The sequence below is a fragment of the Penicillium solitum genome (genome assembly GCF_028829755.1).
Source record: "Penicillium solitum strain IBT 25940 chromosome Unknown utg000005l_segment0_segment0, whole genome shotgun sequence".
In the NCBI taxonomy this organism is placed as follows: domain Eukaryota; kingdom Fungi; phylum Ascomycota; class Eurotiomycetes; order Eurotiales; family Aspergillaceae; genus Penicillium; species Penicillium solitum.
This window is the reverse complement of record NW_027072125.1, coordinates 2,345,427-2,362,197: the sequence shown is the minus strand read 5'-3', so window position 1 is coordinate 2,362,197 and position 16,771 is coordinate 2,345,427. Positions and strand designations below refer to the sequence as shown.

Below are 16,771 nucleotides of genomic sequence, written 5' to 3'. Positions count from 1 at the left end.
CGAGATCAAGGTGTTTCTTTGTTCAGTGACCACAAAGAGAATCCGACGCCCAAACTATAGACGAAGTATGTACTCCGAGTACTATGCGAGTACCTGCTGCCTCAGGCAATCTCTACATGTGTTGATGAGACCGATAGGGGAATATTAATTTGATTAACAGCTTTGCTCGATCTACCGCCAGATTACACCTTCCTTCAACTAGAGGTACGCGAGTTGATTGCGCACGTTCTCTAGCCCATCAAAATTAGCCTGTAGAGTAGTGGCAATGATACTTGAACTCTTAATATGCCCATCACTTGCCCATTCATCGCACGCGTGACGAAGCTGCTGATACGCAGCTGAAAATGCACTTTGCAACTCGAACGTCCGTGTACATGACCGGCCTAGATCATTCATGTAATGGGTAGGGTCTTGTATGCATAATCGTTGCGCAACAATCAAATTCCGCTTCGCCGCAGCGGTCCGCTTGGCACTGATCAGCGAACGTTGACCGCGCTGGTGGGCAGGTTCATCACCATCGGAAGCCACAGGTGACATGTCTGCGCCGAAAAGTCCTGGAGGATCCACGGCGACCCCGACAGACTGGAGGTCAACCTGAGTGCCATAGAACCGTAGAAGAGCAAGGAACTGGTTACCCAAGTTATTAGGCCCGGGGAACCGGCCATGGTTCATCTTTAGGAATGCCACGATGAGCATGGCTAGCGCATCCGGTCCAATGCTCGCCTGCGGCGAGCCAAAAAGGCCACGCGCCTCTAGCAATGTGCGTGTTACTGCGTACAGCGGTCGCAGGGCAGGATATTCGGCCTGATAATCTTGCAGATACTCCGTGATCGCAGGGATACCCTCGCCACAATAGAATTCTAGCAACAGTCCAGTCGGCTGGTGGCGAGCGGATAGCGAGGGGTTTCGCTTGTCAGATAGTTTGACATGGTCGCCGAATGTATCGGTGTGCTGTAGAGCTCTTTGGACTTGACGCAGGAGGCGGATGTGAGCATCTTGGATCTGAGGCCGCGTGGGGCTCGGTCTTCGATCACGTTCTAGTGATCTAGGAAGGTCTTCATATGGTAGTATAAAGTCGAGGTCGGAGTGTGCCAGTACAAGACCCGTGCAGTGGGATCCAATCACTCTTGGAGCACGTGGGACCACTGCTTTGAGAAGTGAAGCTACCTCTATCCTGAGCTTCTCTACGCGATCTTGTTCCTGGGCTCTTGGGGTCAGGTATTGATCCAATGCTCGAATTTCTGCATCCAGGGTGATCTCGGCATTGGCACGAGGCAACTCCAAATTTCTCAGCCATGGATTCTGTGCCGGACGACCTGTTCCTGCAGGTCGAATCGGATCTTCTCCATGGCGATTAATGAGTGATTGGTGAGATGATATATCCACATGACTTTTGCGCTTTTTCTGTCGTCTTTTAGACACCGGATCAGGAGCATCAGGTGAATATTCCGAATTCGGTAGCGCTGGTTCCGCGGGTGGTTGGTAGTCGGCACGACTCTCAGGTGGAATCTCAGGTCGCCAGAGTCCCGCGGGATCATCAATGGGGTAAATTTTGCGGATCAAACGAGACCGATTGGTGGACCGATGGGCTTCTAGGGTTTTTCGGAGGCTGTTGGCAAAGACGGGAGTCTTGGCTGCTGCAACGGAGCTATGGAATGGGCGAAAGAGGTGAGAGGGACGAATGCGTAAAGGTACGCTCGAAAGCTGCATAACAGTATTAGGGCATTTAAAGAGAGCAAAAGAGGACACCGGAGTGGATGTCACCATGCCGAGGATGCATGCAGCATCCTAAGATTATTTTCGGTCGACTTTATCCAATGGGTGTGTGCCTCAGGCAGAAACAGCCATGTGACAAAGGGGTATTTACAGTGGCATTTCAGGATACCACATATATAACACTATATACACTATATATACCATATAATAATACATATTCTACATCTATCTCAGTATGTTCAAATGTACCAAATGTTTCATATAGGTCAAAAATATATAAAAGTACGAAGGACTAGTTATACAATATATATGATATGCAATATAGAAAGAAAAAGAAATACATACATGACGTAGCACTGAGGAAATTCCACAAATTCCCCCTCCATACTCTCTCTCTCTATCTTCGTCTTAAAAACAGTTTCTATATTAATATTGTATGAATCTGTAAACCTGGAAGATCTCACCTTAAGGTGGTCTAATCGGTTCCCCCCAGGTCATTTCCTTCGATAACTCGATAACTCTCGATAAGACAACCTCACTTCACCGCTTGCCCCTCCATCCTTACTATCTCCTGTTCCTCCTTCCTTTACCTATAGTCTATCTGTTTTTGATTTGATTATCCTCCTTACATCGTCCATGGCTTTCTTGCGATAGTCCATTTACCCCCCCGAACGTTGCTTATCGACTCAATCCTAACTCCCCGAGGTATGTACTCTTGATCATCTCCTCATCCCCAACCCACCGATGTCCAAGGTTTCCCCGGACGTTGGTGCATGTGACAACTGCAGCCTAACTCCCGCAGTCTAATTGAAACACATCGGATCTCATCCTCGATCTTCCCGTCATATAAGCGCTACTCGGCTGCTCGTCATGTCCGAAGCAGAGAGCCCCGCGCAGGTACCCGATGACCAGCCAAACCCTGTCCTCGTTGGGCCTGGATTAAAGGCTCTCAAAGATGAAGCATATACCGAAGCGACAAATGCGACACCTGGTCTAGAGAAGATGTCGAACGAGGCACCTTCATACTTTGACAATCTCCCCGGGACCAAAGCTGTAACCACCGACTCGTCTGAGACCAAGCCCCAGCCAATGCAGACTGAAGGGAGAACATCATCCGGCGTCGATTTGCTGCGCCGCTTAAGCTTGACTGCAGACTCTCCCATGTCCCCTGAGACCGATCCACGCACGCAACACCCGGGACTTCATTTGAGTGGCCGCCTCATCAGCGCCGCTTTCTGCATACCATACAAGCTCAACTTTCGATCGGGGTCAGACTGGGTACGTGGGTGATTCTTTTTATTTGGAAGATAGTATTGGCTGACCGGATAACAGACGCTCAAGTCGCGCTCCGGTACTTCAGCACTGTTCGATTCATTTGCACATCTTGCATCGGATGAGACTTCTTGGTCACACACATTGGTAGGCTGGACCGGAGAGGTCGAGCCTGATGTGGATGTGAAATCACCTTTGCAGCAAATACATCCCAATTCTGCAGTCAAGGCACCTCTAACCCCCAGTAACCTTGTTGCTAACCAACAATTGAACAAGGCTGCTGCACCGGTCCCCGTGGATGGAACCAAGAAGACACCCGCACATCCATTGGTGGAGGGGATCAGTGTCACCCAACAGGATCGAGAACGACTCGATGAACAATTGAGCTCGGGTCGTCATGGCCGGGTATTGCCTGTGTGGTTGTCGGATGCATCAGAAGAACCAGAAGAGACTATTCTGCTGAAAGACCAAGGGAGATGGCGTCGTTATGCCGAACGTGAGCTATACCCTCTACTTCACTACAAGCAACATGGCCCGACAGATGGCCGGTCTGAGCGGCGGTGGTGGGCCGACTATGTGCGCCTGAACCAGTTGTTTGCGGATCGCATCGTGCAGGAATATCAAGAAGGAGACGTGGTCTGGGTTCATGATTATCACTTATTCCTTCTCCCCAGTCTGCTGCGGCAACGTATCCCGAACATTTACGTGGGATTCTTCTTACATTCGCCTTTCCCCAGCAGCGAATTCGTCCGGTGTCTTGCGAAACGCAAGGAGATTCTGGAGGGAGTCCTGGGTGCCAACATGATTGGATTCCAAACGTTCTCCTACTCGCGACACTTTACTTCGTGCTGCACGCGTGTTTTAGGCTTTGAGTCGAACTCTGCCGGGGTTGATGCCTATGGGGCCCATGTTGCAGTAGATGTCTTCCCCATTGGTATCGACGCACGTTCGATTCAAAAAGCTGCCTTTGGGGCTCCAGATATCGAGAAGACTGTGTTGGGTATTCGCAAGCTCTATGCTGGAAAGAAAATCATCGTCGGCCGCGATCGGCTGGACAGTGTTCGCGGCGTCGCGCAGAAGCTACAGGCATTCGAAATTTTCCTGGAGCGCTATCCGGAATGGCGTGACAAAGTTGTCCTCATCCAGGTGACGAGTCCAACTAGCGTGGAAGAGGAGAAGGAAGACCCAGAAAACAAGATTGCTGGCCAAATATCCAATTTGGTGTCGACCATCAATGGAAGATTTGGCTCTTTGAGTTTCTCGCCCGTCCAGTACTATCCACAATACTTGTCCCCGCGCGAGTATTTCGCTCTGTTGCGTGTTGCCGATGTCGGCTTGATTACTACGGTGCGAGATGGCATGAACACAACGAGTCTGGAATATATTGTCTGTCAGCAGACCAACCACAGCCCTTTGATTCTTTCTGAATTCTCCGGAACGGCGGGCACCCTACCCAGTGCCATCCACATCAACCCATGGGATATGGTTGGGGTGGCTGGGGCGATCAATCAAGCATTGAATATGCCAGCCGACCAGCGGAAGGAGCAACATCTCAAGCTATACAAACATGTGGTGACCAACACGGTTTCTATGTGGTCCAGGCAGTACCTCAATCGTCTACTGACCAACCTTTCGTCCTTTGACCAATCGGTCGCTACACCTGCACTCGATCGCGCAAAACTAATGAAGCAGTATCGTAAGGCTCGCCGACGACTGTTCATGTTCGACTACGACGGCACATTGACACCAATTGTCAAGGATCCACAGGCGGCCATTCCTTCAGATCGGGTACTCCGTACTCTGAAGAGCCTATCAGCCGACCCACGCAATGCCGTGTGGATCATTAGTGGACGGGACCAGGCTTTCCTGGACGAGTGGATGGGCCATATCCCAGAGCTCGGATTGAGTGCTGAGCATGGTTGTTTTATCCGAAAGCCCGGATCTGAGGATTGGGAGAACTTGGCCGAGAGAAGCAACATGGGATGGCAGAAGGAAGTGGTTGATGTTTTCCAACATTACACAGAGCGAACACAAGGTTCATTCATTGAACGGAAACGGGTAGCATTAACCTGGCATTATCGTCGCGCAGACCCAGAGTACGGTGCGTTCCAGGCTCGCGAGTGTCGAAAGGCCTTGGAGGATACTGTTGCCAAACGGTGGGATGTGGAAGTCATGGCAGGTAAGGCCAATCTAGAGGTTCGACCAACCTTTGTGAACAAGGGATTTATCGCTACTCGATTGGTCAACGAATATGGCACGGCCCCAGGGAAGGCACCGGAGTTCATTTTATGTTTAGGTGATGACTTCACTGACGAAGGTAAAAAAAAAAGAAAAGAAATCCTCACCTTGGCCAGTGCTGAACCAGTGAATTGACATGCAATTTAGATATGTTCCGAGCCCTCAAGAAGTTTGATCTACCACGCGACCACGTTTATTCAGTTACGGTGGGTGCCAGCTCAAAGCAGACCGATGCTAGCTGGCACTTGTTGGAACCGGCCGATGTTATTGGGTCAATTCAGATGCTTTTTAGCAGTTCCAACCAAGATCATTGAGATTTGCATATTCTGGACCAACAAACCCATGATTACCCGCCACAGCCAAAGTATACGCCATGCTCCGGGGAGTCTGGCCTTGGCATCCGTTTCAGTTTCAGAATCCACATGGGAATTATCACCACACGGTCTTGATGATGGTTTGATCTATTGCTAGAGGACCATTAGCCCTCATACCAAAGACACTCTGAACTGGTTCAAAGGTTATACGAGCGTTACCTCTTGCCATTGTGTTAGCTTGTTCGGCTTGGGTTTATGCTCTCCTGTTTTTACCCTCCCTAAGACAGGTCCTTTGCCATATTTTTTTTTGTATAGACTCACATGTATGTACATGTTAAAGATAGCTATTGAATTTCCTGAAGTTTTATATCCTTCATAAGATAGAATGTGTAACTCCATGTATCCGAGACAGCCGGTTTTGCGGGGACCCCGGGATTGCGCCATATCAAGTGAGTGTGGGGTCAATATAAGATATATACCTAGGTAGTATATAGTAGATATAGTTTATATAGTATAGCTACATAATATAGATATCAAAGGCTATTCAATTTAGCAAATGGGCGAGGGAAAGATGAGAAATAGTTGGAATAGACTACGATACTACCATCTTATTACCTATATACTCCATACCAACTCTACAAAAGACTAAGATGGTACTAATCAAATCGGATAATCAAATCCTATCTATATGTAAACCACCTAACCACATCACATACATGGGCACATAGAACATAGAACATAAAAAGATATGCTCAGTCGGAAGTGGACCCGTATGCCATCCGAAGGGCGCGGCCATCTCTGCGAATCGGCGAGCAGACAATCGGAACGATCCCCGTTATAAGAAATTTTCCGCTTTGATTTTTGACTCATTGGAAAAATTATTTTGTTATAAGTCTTGCATTTACAAGGCGTCTTAAAGGAGATAAACCATGTCAACTTCGAATATGGTCTCCGATCTCCCACCCTCAAGTATGACCGAAGAACATGAACATGGTCAAGAACAAGCCAACGAAAAGAGCATAGATCCAAGCCATGCTCGCCACTCCTCAGATGAAGAATCAACTATTGGTTATGAACCCAACCTTTCCCACGTACCTACCAACACCAGCGCCTTGACTCGCACATTATCGGCGGTGCGCACTCGGGAATCTGGCAAAGATCTCGGCCCACCCCCGGACGGCGGATTTCAGGCTTGGTCGCAGGTTGCTCTCGCACACTTCGTCATCTTCAATACATGGGGCTACATCAATAGCTTTGGTGTCTTCCAGACATATTATTCCCAGACACTGGGACATCCACCTTCGGATATCTCTTGGGTTGGGAGTATCCAGATCTTTTTGTTGTTTTTTATTGGCACTTTCTCCGGTAGGGCCACCGATGCCGGCTATTTTACATTTACTCTGGCTTGCGGTGCTATCTTGGAATGCTTCAGTATCTTCATGACCTCGCTCTGCACCAAGTACTGGCAGCTGTTCCTGGCACAGGGGGTTGGCCAAGGAATCGGGTGTGGCCTCATGTTCTGCCCAACCTTGGCTTTAGTCTCGACTTATTTCGCCAAGAACCGTGGGATCGCGATTGGAATCGTTGCGTCGGGTTCTGCCACGGGGGGTCTGGTCTTCCCGGCCGTTATCATGAAAATGCTGCCACAGGTCGGGTATGGGTGGACCATACGGACGTTGGGCTTTATCTCGGTAGCCACGCTGACTCCGTGTGTCCTGTTCCTCAAGCAGCGTCTTCCTCCACGCAAGAGTGGTCCGATTGTCGAGTGGGCTGCCTTCACCGAGCTGCCCTACTTGCTGTTCGCGATTGGCATGTTCATGAACTTCTGGGGCCTATATGTTGGGTTTTTCTACATTGGCAGTTTCAGTCGTAACATCATCGGTGTCTCCAGCGATCGATCCATTGATTTACTCCTGGTCATGAACGGAGTCGGATTGGTTGGGCGGTTGGTCCCCAACCTGCTTGCTGATCGGTACACCGGTCCTCTCAACCTGTTGATCCCGTTTAGTTTTGCGACAGCCTTGGTTGGCTACTGCTGGGCAGCAGTCAACGGTATGTCCGGGCTGTGGACATTTGCCACCTTTTATGGACTCTTTGCGGCGGGTATTCAATCCTTGTTCCCAGCGACCCTCAGCACCCTCACGACTGATATGAAGAAGATCGGTGTCCGCATGGGTATGGTGCTCAGTGTGGTCGCCGTGGCAGCCCTTATAGGGTCTCCTATTGCAGGTGAACTAGTTATTCGTGATGATGGCGAGTACCTGTATGCCCAAATGTTCATGGGATCTGCGATCTTGCTTGGCGGATTGACCTTGATTGGGGCTCGAGTGACCAAAGTGGGCACTGGATTGGCTCGAGTTTGAAAAAAAGAACATAGTATAGTATAGATTATATGTATATATAGATATATTAACATAGACATATAATATATCATGATCATAGACATCTGTAGCAAAGGAACAAAGTAACAAATCAACGAGTTGTGGTTTGACGAGAGAAAACCCCACATGTGATTAATGCGAGCGCGGTGACTCGCGGTCACTGCGGTCACTCGTGACGGTGACGGGGTGAACTCCGAACTTTCCCAATCTTGTGTTTATCTTCTATACATTTTGACGTCTTTGCAATACTTTCTATTCTTTAGGTAGGTCCTTTTGGTTCCTTTTTTGGTTTCGATTCTGGCGCAGGAACTGTGAAGCGACATCCCACCTTTGCCCCTCCATTGTGTGCAAAACTGGCGAAACCCCTTGAAAACGTTGAACATCGCTAACTCCCTTCTTAATATAGAGAAACATACAATACTTGAGCCTTCTTTCAAAGTTCTCAAATATTTCCTACATATCAATATGGCACCCCGTGGTCGTGGAGGAAAGTTCTCCAAGCCCACTCGAGGAGGTATGTCGTGTGCGCCTGCAGAGTACGAGATATCTGAAAGCTGATCAGATAATGAATAGGAGGCAAGCACTTCAGCAGAGATCTTCAGCCATTAGACAAGGATGGGAACCAAATGGGTCTCTGGCGGGTATGTGGACTTCAATCCCAACTCAATTTCCACAACAGCACCCTGACCATGTTTATTTTTTTTTTCATAGGAACCCGGTGAGCAAATCAAGTCATCGGGCGACGAAGATTCTTCGTCTGAAGAAGAAAGTTCCGAGGAATCCAGCGAGGACGAGTCCAAGCCCATCGAGTCATCCACAGCTGCTGGAACCCGCGAGGAGCGCCGCGCAGCTGCCAAAGCTAAGAAGGCAGCCGCATTGAAGAAGCGAGGCCAAGGACCCGCCCAACCGGGCGATTTACCCCCTTCAGACTCGGAAGAATCCGACAACGAGCTCCCCGCCAACCCCAACCACACTGCCAAGTCCCGCTCGCAGACTCTGAAGGCCGTCGAAGAGCCCGCCGCTGAGCCCAAGAAGCCCGCCAAGGTCAAGGATATCTCGCAGTTGTCCCGACGTGAACGGGAGGCCGTCCAGGCCCAGCAGGCCCGTGAGCGTTACCAGAAGCTGCACGCCGAGGGTAAGACCGATGAGGCGAAGGCGGATCTGGCTCGTCTTGCCGTTATCCGTGAGCAGCGTGAGGCGGAACGCCTGCGCAAGTTGGCGGAGAAAGAGGAGAAGGATGAGCAAGCCAAGGAGCGTGCTGATGCCGCTCAGGAGCGGGAGGACCGTATGCGCGCCGCAGCTTCGGGAAAGACTGCTAAGAAAGTTGGTGGAAAGAAGAAATAAACTCGTGGATACCGTTTTATATGTTGGTCATGACTTGGGTCGAATTGTTGTTTACACATCTAGACAACAAAACAAAAAACAAAGCAAACGGTTTGAGATATTCCTCACATTGGACATCTGAAATCACTCCGGCAGTAGAAAATATGCCCAATCATGTAAATTGAAATCATGTACACCGACGCCCCCATAGCATTAGAGAAACACCTCTTTGAGCTGGCCTTCCTGGGAAATGCATGAGCCAGTCTCAAAAGAAAAAGAAAAAAAGTCAAGGGCAAAAACATATTTCAAGTTTCATACACGGGATTGAAATCCCAGGGAGAGAATAGATAGCCAGGAAAAAGAGGTCTATTTGCGGGGAGGCTTGATACTTCACACACCCCAAAACAACCCTTTAACGCTGTGGCCTTGCATGACAATGCCCCAACCGGCAATCAAGCTGACTAGCCACATGACGGCAAATATGAGGATGGGCACAAGTAGAAGTTCTGTGTTGTGCAAGAAGGGAAGAGCATTGTACCCTAGAAATGTGATATAGGTGTAGTAAATGAGAGCGGAGAGGTAGAGCGAGTTTCCGAGGAAAGTAGCCAGGAAATCACTCGGGCTACGGGTGAGGAGCGGCAGAAGAAGGAACTGCACCACGTAGAGGTGGAGATAGAGAGGAAAGAAGGCCCGGTTGGATACCTATCCAAGGATAGTGTCAGAAGGTCAGCAGTTCCACAGTATTTGTGGCAGAAAGTCTTACATCAAAACAATATCCAAACTCCAATTGCTCTTTCTCCCCTGGCTGCGTAAACAATCCCTGGGCAGCACCTCGTCTTCGGCCACGAGAGCCCCGCAGGCCAGCCAGAGAGGCGGCAGCTCCATTAGGACCGAATAGATGGCCAATGATAAAGTATCCAATTGTTGAGACGAGCAGTGAGGAGCCGATGAAATGCACGAACACGAAGAGGAAGGTGAGGCGTATGATTGCACCGAAGCCCGGCCTATAGGCGAGGCCCCATGCGAAGGCTGTGAGGAGGAGGAAGAATGATAGTAGGTAGGTGAATGATGGATCAGGCCGGTGCCATGTGTTTTTGGTTTCTGTTCTTGAGTGTCAATAGCTGCTCAATTAGGGCCACGGTAACCTGTCATTGCCAAGGATTGTATGTGTTTGTTTGATCGAGGCACGACCCGAGCTTGGGATAGGTAGACTCACGTTTCTAGATGCGGGGAAGGGGGGCATGGTCAGCACAGTTCGAGGGCCAAGCCAGTTAGAGTTAGGATAGTCCAGGACACTTACATGGTAGTATATCGATTTGAAGACCTTCTTGGGTGCGATCAACAAGGAAGTCATTTCCCAAATGGCCATCTCAAAGTCCATTTGTGGAAATTTGAAGAGCCTGTCCCACATCAGTGGTTGTTTCTCATGTCGAGGTTCTTTGGGTTCCTACCTCTTGAAGAAGCGCGGCATGCGGACACTAGACCGGGTTGCGGGCGTTGAGCCGAAGTTGGCAGGGCCGGCATGTTGGCGGGGGACGGAGATGTGAGGGTTCATGATCTTAGACCCCGTTTTTCGAGAAGGGAAATCAGTCTCGGAGCATACACAATGCAGTCCGGTTCCAAGGTGGTTGTACGTGTATCCGATGCAAGTTGGGCCCGGTTATGTCATCTTGGTCACGTGCTGTGTATATCCCCGGTCTTGATCTTATCCATGGATACTTACATCCATAGTAATAGTACTTAGTTAACTAGTAGTTTAGTTTCCAATACACTATTCCGTATAACATACTCCGTACTCTCCTCTATTGAAATTTGAAGTTTAGATAGATCTTAACTCATGTGTCTTCCGAACAAGTGTCATTTCCGCTGGAAAAGGGTTTCTATCTAGATAATCCACTCTGCAAGGGGCTATAGGATACATATATAGTCAAAATGGATAGATAACCATAATATCAATACATGAATACATGCTTATAAGTCTGGGATTCATATCTGTTGATGCACACATAGTCAGCTATTTAAGTGTCTCTTTCTCTACTCCGTACGGAAGTCAACATCCGATATACAAAGTAGCTCCATCCCCCCACGGCTCCACTTGTGTACTTCTTATACAAAATTGTATGGGAAGGGATTATAATGTAATATTGATAGACTTGTATAATATGCTTATAATGTAATGGTATAGGTCACTAAAATGAGAGTATATAAGCATACACTTAATATATAATATACAATATACAATATACAATGTATAAATGAAACCCCTGAATCGATGCGTTGGCACACCCTAAAAACCACAAGTAATTTCCCCTGGCACATGCATTTCTATTCAATTTCATCATAGATTGCAATCTCTCTTATTCAATACTATATATGTATCTTTCTCATACCTACATTTAAAAAAAAAAAGAAACACCAAAAAGAAAAATACAAGTCCCACCGTTCACCGGAGTTTAAAAGTTCCCGTCAAACCTGACTCTCAGGAGTTCTCGTTCCACCCCGGTTTCTTGTCTCTCTGCATTACTCGGCCCTGTTACCAACCTGTTACATTCCTTTTTTTTTGGGGGGTTCTTTTTCTTTTTTTACATCCCTTGCTTCGTGGGACAATGACCAAGTGAATTAATTACCCTTCAATCCGTCAAATCGGATACTGCAGGGTCGAGACCATCAGTTTATCCAGAACCCCCTCTCCAAATCACTTTGTGAGACCTGCAAGATATCAGGTACGTCGCAGCAGACCTATGTGGTACCATTGGCTCTGATTCCCCTGGATCCCTACTATACTACAATGACCCTGCCCTTTCCCTCGCGTGGATGGGAAATGATCAGCCTGGAATACAATAATTGACTTCTGTTAGCGCAATAATGTCCCAACGGGGAGCGTACTCTCCTCCCCATACACCTCCCTCCCAAACCGCGAGATACAATCCCTCCAAGCGTGGATACCCAGCTCGAGCATCCATCCGTGATGCTTTCCCAGACGTCATGGATAATCCCACGAGAACCAGTGAATCGGGAGATGATCGAGACCCGCATGACCTGTCTCTATCCCCGCAACATGCTACACGGACGTCAATCGTCGACAACATGCTGCTTTCGCTCGATCAATTCGCTCCTAGTTCATCTGTTCTAGACGACTACCGTATTTTCAATTCCGCATTCGAAACCGACCATCACAGTCATTACTCGCAAGAATCTGATTCGCACGGCCGGTACCGCGGACACACATTCTCCTCATCAATGTCCTCAGAACCAGACTATGGATACGAAGATGGGAATGGTCGCTACGCAACAATCATGGCGACCAAGGGCCGGCGCAGCAACAGTAGCTCTAATCACCAGACGACACCGAGGCAGATGGGAAGCTCGCGCGGTGGTACCGGAACCATGCCACGAACAAACACCGCCCGAAAAGGCAGCAAAGGAAGCTCATCCTCCGCCGCGGACTACTCATATACAATTCCCAGAGCACGAACGGATCAAGGCTTGGGCCGACGCTCAGCCAGCTTCGATTGTGGACCCAAACGAGCGTTCGCACCTTATGCCGATTCCAGTGTCGGTCAGGACTCAACCCTGTACGACGATCACGATGCTGCACCTACCCCGAGTGTTCCGGCGGGACCGCGGAAGGTTCACGAGTATAGTAGGACACCAACAACTGCTGCCGCGCGGACACCGGTAGCATCACGACGGAATAGTATAAAATCTGCTCTTCCCCCTCAGGTTCGAAAGGTTCGGCCTGAAAACATTGGTACGGGGACCATCAGAGCTCGGGATAATGACTTCCAAAATATGGATGATACGGAGCTTGACCCCCCTCCGGCCATCGCGGCATCGTTGGATCCTCCCGCTCCCAGCCCGACCATCTCCTATAACAAGCCGGCTTGTCCTCCCCCAGAACCAACCGCAGCTACCACAATCTCAACCAACATCCCAACCAACGTCCCCATCAACCATCCTGCTCCAAGCACAAAAGAACGCCCAGGTTTCTTCCGGCGTGTCTTTGGATCTAAGTATCCGTCCGCTGGACCGGCAGATGCAGCAAGTATAAATGCCACCGATCCATCACACCTACAAGAAGCCGAGAGGAGAGAAACCAATGGGACTGCCAGCCCAAAGGCACGACCGCAGCAGGCAGCCAAGAGCTCTGCAGGTGCTTCTCCGTCCTCCGCTCGCCCAGGACCCCATCAGGTCGTGAATAAGAAATCTTCGTTCTTCCGTAGACGGAAGAGATCGGTGCCTGACCATGCGCCTCCACCAATTGTAATCCCCCAACATCTTGCACCGCAGACTATAGATATTATGACGGCTCCAAGTCCTGTGAGCAGCCTGCGGCAGGTCATGAATCCTTACCTCGACGAGGAATTAGACCGGAAAGAAAATGCAGACTGGGAGGCCAAAATTCGACAACCGGCATTTTTGCAGGCGCAGAAGAAAAGAGAAAGTGTTTCAGCTCCTGGGGCTCCCAAAACGAAGCCTTCTCCTCAGCCCTCTGCTGCCTCTCATGGCCAAGACCTCTCGCCCCTTGCAGAGAAGGATCGATCTTCGAATGGCGAAGTCTCCACAGACATTGCTTTGCAGGAGAAGTCTCATAATGTTGCTGCTTCTGGTACTCTGTCCCCCGTCGCGGAAGATTTTTCGCGCAGAATCAAACCACAGGTCGATATTCCTCAAATCAACATAGCCAGATTAGCGCTTCCATCTGAGGACAGGGCTTGTGAATCTCCCGTTGATTCTATATCAACAGCATCGAACTATCAGACTGCTGCGAACACCCCACTTATTGAGCAGGAAGAGTCTCAACCAGATGATGACACCGAGGATCAGACAGATGGGCCTGGCGAAGCTATTGAAGATGGCCCCACAGCTGCAGACCGAGAACAAGCTCAAAGGCTCTTCGACAGCCAGGATCAGGTGGTAGGCAACGAGCCTGCTGCCGCTTGGCTGGGTGACCCTGATCGGGCAATGGTTCGCGAAGCATATATGCGACTGTACAACTGGTCTAATCTCAACATTGTTGCCTCGCTTCGGGCTCTTTGTGATCGTTTGGTGCTCAAGGGAGAAACCCAACAAGTGGATCGGGTGCTGGATGCCTTTTCGACTAGATGGTGCGATTGCAACCCGAGTCATGGCTTCAAAGCTACCGATGTTGTCCATACCATTTGCTATTCTATTTTGCTACTAAACACCGATCTGCACTTGGCTGACATCGATTCAAAAATGACCAAATCCCAATTCGTTCGAAATACCATGCCCACTATCCACCGAGTGGCAATGGATGCCGCACCGGAAGGATTTGAGACATTGCGTCCAATAAATCGCTCCAAGACCCAACCCCATGAAGCGCACTCTGCCCCTGCATCGGCACGATCTGCAACTTTCCCCCCAGAGGTCACACACAGCTCGTTTGACAACGAGAGTGATGCCAATGTTGATGCTGGGCCTTTGGTTAACACGCCATTCACTGGAACAGTGCGAGCCTGGGAGCAACAAGTTGAAACGGTACTGAAGGAATTCTACACCTCCATCCAAAAACAAAAGTTGCCACTGTTCGGTGCTCAACCAGAACGTGAAGTATCTCGCATGTCGTCCAACAACTTTTTAGGCCCCTCCAGCGGTACTCTCCGTAGGAGTCCCAGCACAATTAGCAAGAGTGGTTCTGATATCTTCCCTCGCGGTCGTTCTGCCAATTCAAGCCATGGAGCTGCGCGATGGTCATCCAAACCCCGCTCCCGGGCTGGGAGGCTTTATCCTCCGTCCATGATGGGCTCCAGCCGTACCAGCCTAGATGACCAATCATCTGTCTGGAGTCCGACTGGGTCTAGTACCTGGAGTAAATATTCGTTGGGCAAGTTCACTTCAGCGTCTGTGGACTCTTTTGGCTCAGACTTCCCTCGCGGCGAATACCAGCAATCTATCGGGTTTGCCAATGCTCTGAGTCAGGCCATCATTAGGGAGGACTCTGCTCCCTCGGTATATAGCTATGAGGAGCCCGAGCGAACGACCCCTCTGCTTGAAGATGACACGTTGGCTCTAGCCGGAGCTCCGTGGGCTAAGGAGGGAAGCCTAAAGCATAAGCAGCACCTAGATGCGGTGGACAAACGGGCGAAGGACCGGAACTGGAATGACTGTTTTGCGGTCATACAGCAAGGCTGGATGCGTCTTTTCTCGTTCAACAACTCCACCAAGTCGATGCGGCAAAAGGCCAAGCACCCCGGAGGCGTTATAGTCGGTGGCGGCAACTGGACGGAAAATGCAGAAGAGCTTTGGAAGTTTATGCTGCGCCAAACCATCGCCAGTGCCTTACCGTCGCCTGGATACTCCAAGTCTCGTCCTCATGTCTGGGCCCTGAGTTTGCCTACTGGGGCGGTTCATCTCTTCCAAGCTGGAACGCCTGAGATTGTCCGAGAATTTGTCTCAACGGCCAATTACTGGAGCGCGCGTCTATCCAAGCAACCACTGGTAGGAGGCATCAGCAACATTGAATATGGATGGAGCGACAGTGTCATTAACAGCGCGCTGATCGGCGGTGAAAGTCGATCCCCGCCGCCTTCGTCAGGCGCACGGCCGAGTATCCAAAGCTCCATCCGAAGCTCCATCGATCATCAAGGTGTGCGACCCCGACTTCCCGCCGATCGGGTCAACATCAGCGACTGGAGCCCACCGCAGCAAAGTATGGTCGCCTCCAACCTGACAGAGGAGGAACAGTGGAAGGCTCTGCAGGCATACGTGCAGAACGTGGAGGATGATCTCTCTCGCCATAATGAACTGCGTTCGGCGATGAACCTTGCATTCTCTCCACGCCACCCCAACGCTGCTAAAGCCATGGCAAATTGGGAACGGAAATCATCATATCTGTTGCGTGAGATAGTTAAGTTCCGCACATATATTGACTCCCTGCGCAACGCCATCGGCTCCAAAGAGAGAATTTTCGCTTCAACCAACTACTCTCAAGAGGATGAGGAAGCAACCGTGGAACCTACCGAGGCTGCAGCGTAATTGCACACCCTTCACCTTCCTTGACTTCGAATGCACTGGCTGTACATACCCCTCCCCTTTTCTTCTTCTTTTTCTTCTTTTTCTTCTTTTTTATTGTGACTTTTGTTTGATACAGCTTTGTCTCGTATACCTTCTTTCCTTCTAATGTTCTGTGATGGCGTGGATTACTGATTATTCCGTTTAATGCTTGGGACGGTGATGTGATGCTATGGATACCATGATTGTCGTTTTTACATGAATATCATCGATTTGTATATTTCCTATCTCCTTCCCACTGTACGGAGTATATAATTAGGTGGTTAGTCTACTTACATACAATGAAGTGATATACGTGTGGCATTAATGTAGTTGATGTTGATAGTGCGTGGCAATACCACTACATAATTTTACCTGGCCGTGTCCATTACCGTTGTATCCCAACCTTGGAATTGCTCTTGCCCGATGACTTTCAGATATGTTCGAATTGCAATTTAGACCCTTTCACTCCCTTGATTTGAATAATACAATAGCTTCATGTTTCTCTCTCTC

General features: G+C 49.5%; 6 protein-coding genes across 6 annotated transcripts; 4 read left to right on the top strand and 2 right to left on the bottom strand.

The window, feature by feature from the left end:
* Positions 1 to 198: 198 nt before the first annotated feature.
* N7455_008524 (uncharacterized protein) lies at positions 199 to 1,710 on the bottom strand (the record flags this gene model as incomplete). The annotated part of the gene is made up of 1 exon (XM_040960477.2): positions 199 to 1,710. One exon carries the CDS (start codon positions 1,708 to 1,710, stop codon positions 199 to 201), a length of 1,512 nt encoding a protein of 503 aa, XP_040809071.2.
* A 533-nt stretch (positions 1,711 to 2,243) lies between these two features.
* Positions 2,244 to 5,788, top strand: orlA (putative alpha,alpha-trehalose-phosphate synthase subunit Tps2). The gene is made up of 4 exons (XM_040960470.2): positions 2,244 to 2,421; positions 2,519 to 2,994; positions 3,049 to 5,305; positions 5,374 to 5,788. The coding sequence occupies exons 2-4, from the start codon at positions 2,587 to 2,589 to the stop codon at positions 5,538 to 5,540; spliced, it is 2,832 nt and encodes a 943-aa protein (XP_040809102.2). The 5' UTR covers positions 2,244 to 2,421; positions 2,519 to 2,586; the 3' UTR covers positions 5,541 to 5,788.
* A 681-nt stretch (positions 5,789 to 6,469) lies between these two features.
* N7455_008522 (putative MFS monocarboxylate transporter) lies at positions 6,470 to 7,903 on the top strand (the record flags this gene model as incomplete). The annotated part of the gene is made up of 1 exon (XM_040960428.2): positions 6,470 to 7,903. One exon carries the CDS (start codon positions 6,470 to 6,472, stop codon positions 7,901 to 7,903), a length of 1,434 nt encoding a protein of 477 aa, XP_040809118.1.
* A 483-nt stretch (positions 7,904 to 8,386) lies between these two features.
* N7455_008521 (PDGFA associated 1 family protein) lies at positions 8,387 to 9,265 on the top strand (the record flags this gene model as incomplete). The annotated part of the gene is made up of 3 exons (XM_040960460.2): positions 8,387 to 8,435; positions 8,495 to 8,562; positions 8,633 to 9,265. 3 exons carry the CDS (start codon positions 8,387 to 8,389, stop codon positions 9,263 to 9,265), a joined length of 750 nt encoding a protein of 249 aa, XP_040809076.1.
* Positions 9,266 to 9,634: 369 nt separating this feature from the next.
* N7455_008520 (unc-50 family protein) lies at positions 9,635 to 10,799 on the bottom strand (the record flags this gene model as incomplete). The annotated part of the gene is made up of 4 exons (XM_065605892.1): positions 9,635 to 9,946; positions 10,008 to 10,345; positions 10,541 to 10,644; positions 10,696 to 10,799. 4 exons carry the CDS (start codon positions 10,797 to 10,799, stop codon positions 9,635 to 9,637), a joined length of 858 nt encoding a protein of 285 aa, XP_065460841.1.
* Positions 10,800 to 12,109: 1,310 nt separating this feature from the next.
* N7455_008519 (Sec7 domain protein) lies at positions 12,110 to 16,243 on the top strand (the record flags this gene model as incomplete). The annotated part of the gene is made up of 1 exon (XM_040960478.2): positions 12,110 to 16,243. One exon carries the CDS (start codon positions 12,110 to 12,112, stop codon positions 16,241 to 16,243), a length of 4,134 nt encoding a protein of 1,377 aa, XP_040809117.2.
* Between the last annotated feature and the right edge of the window lie 528 nt (positions 16,244 to 16,771).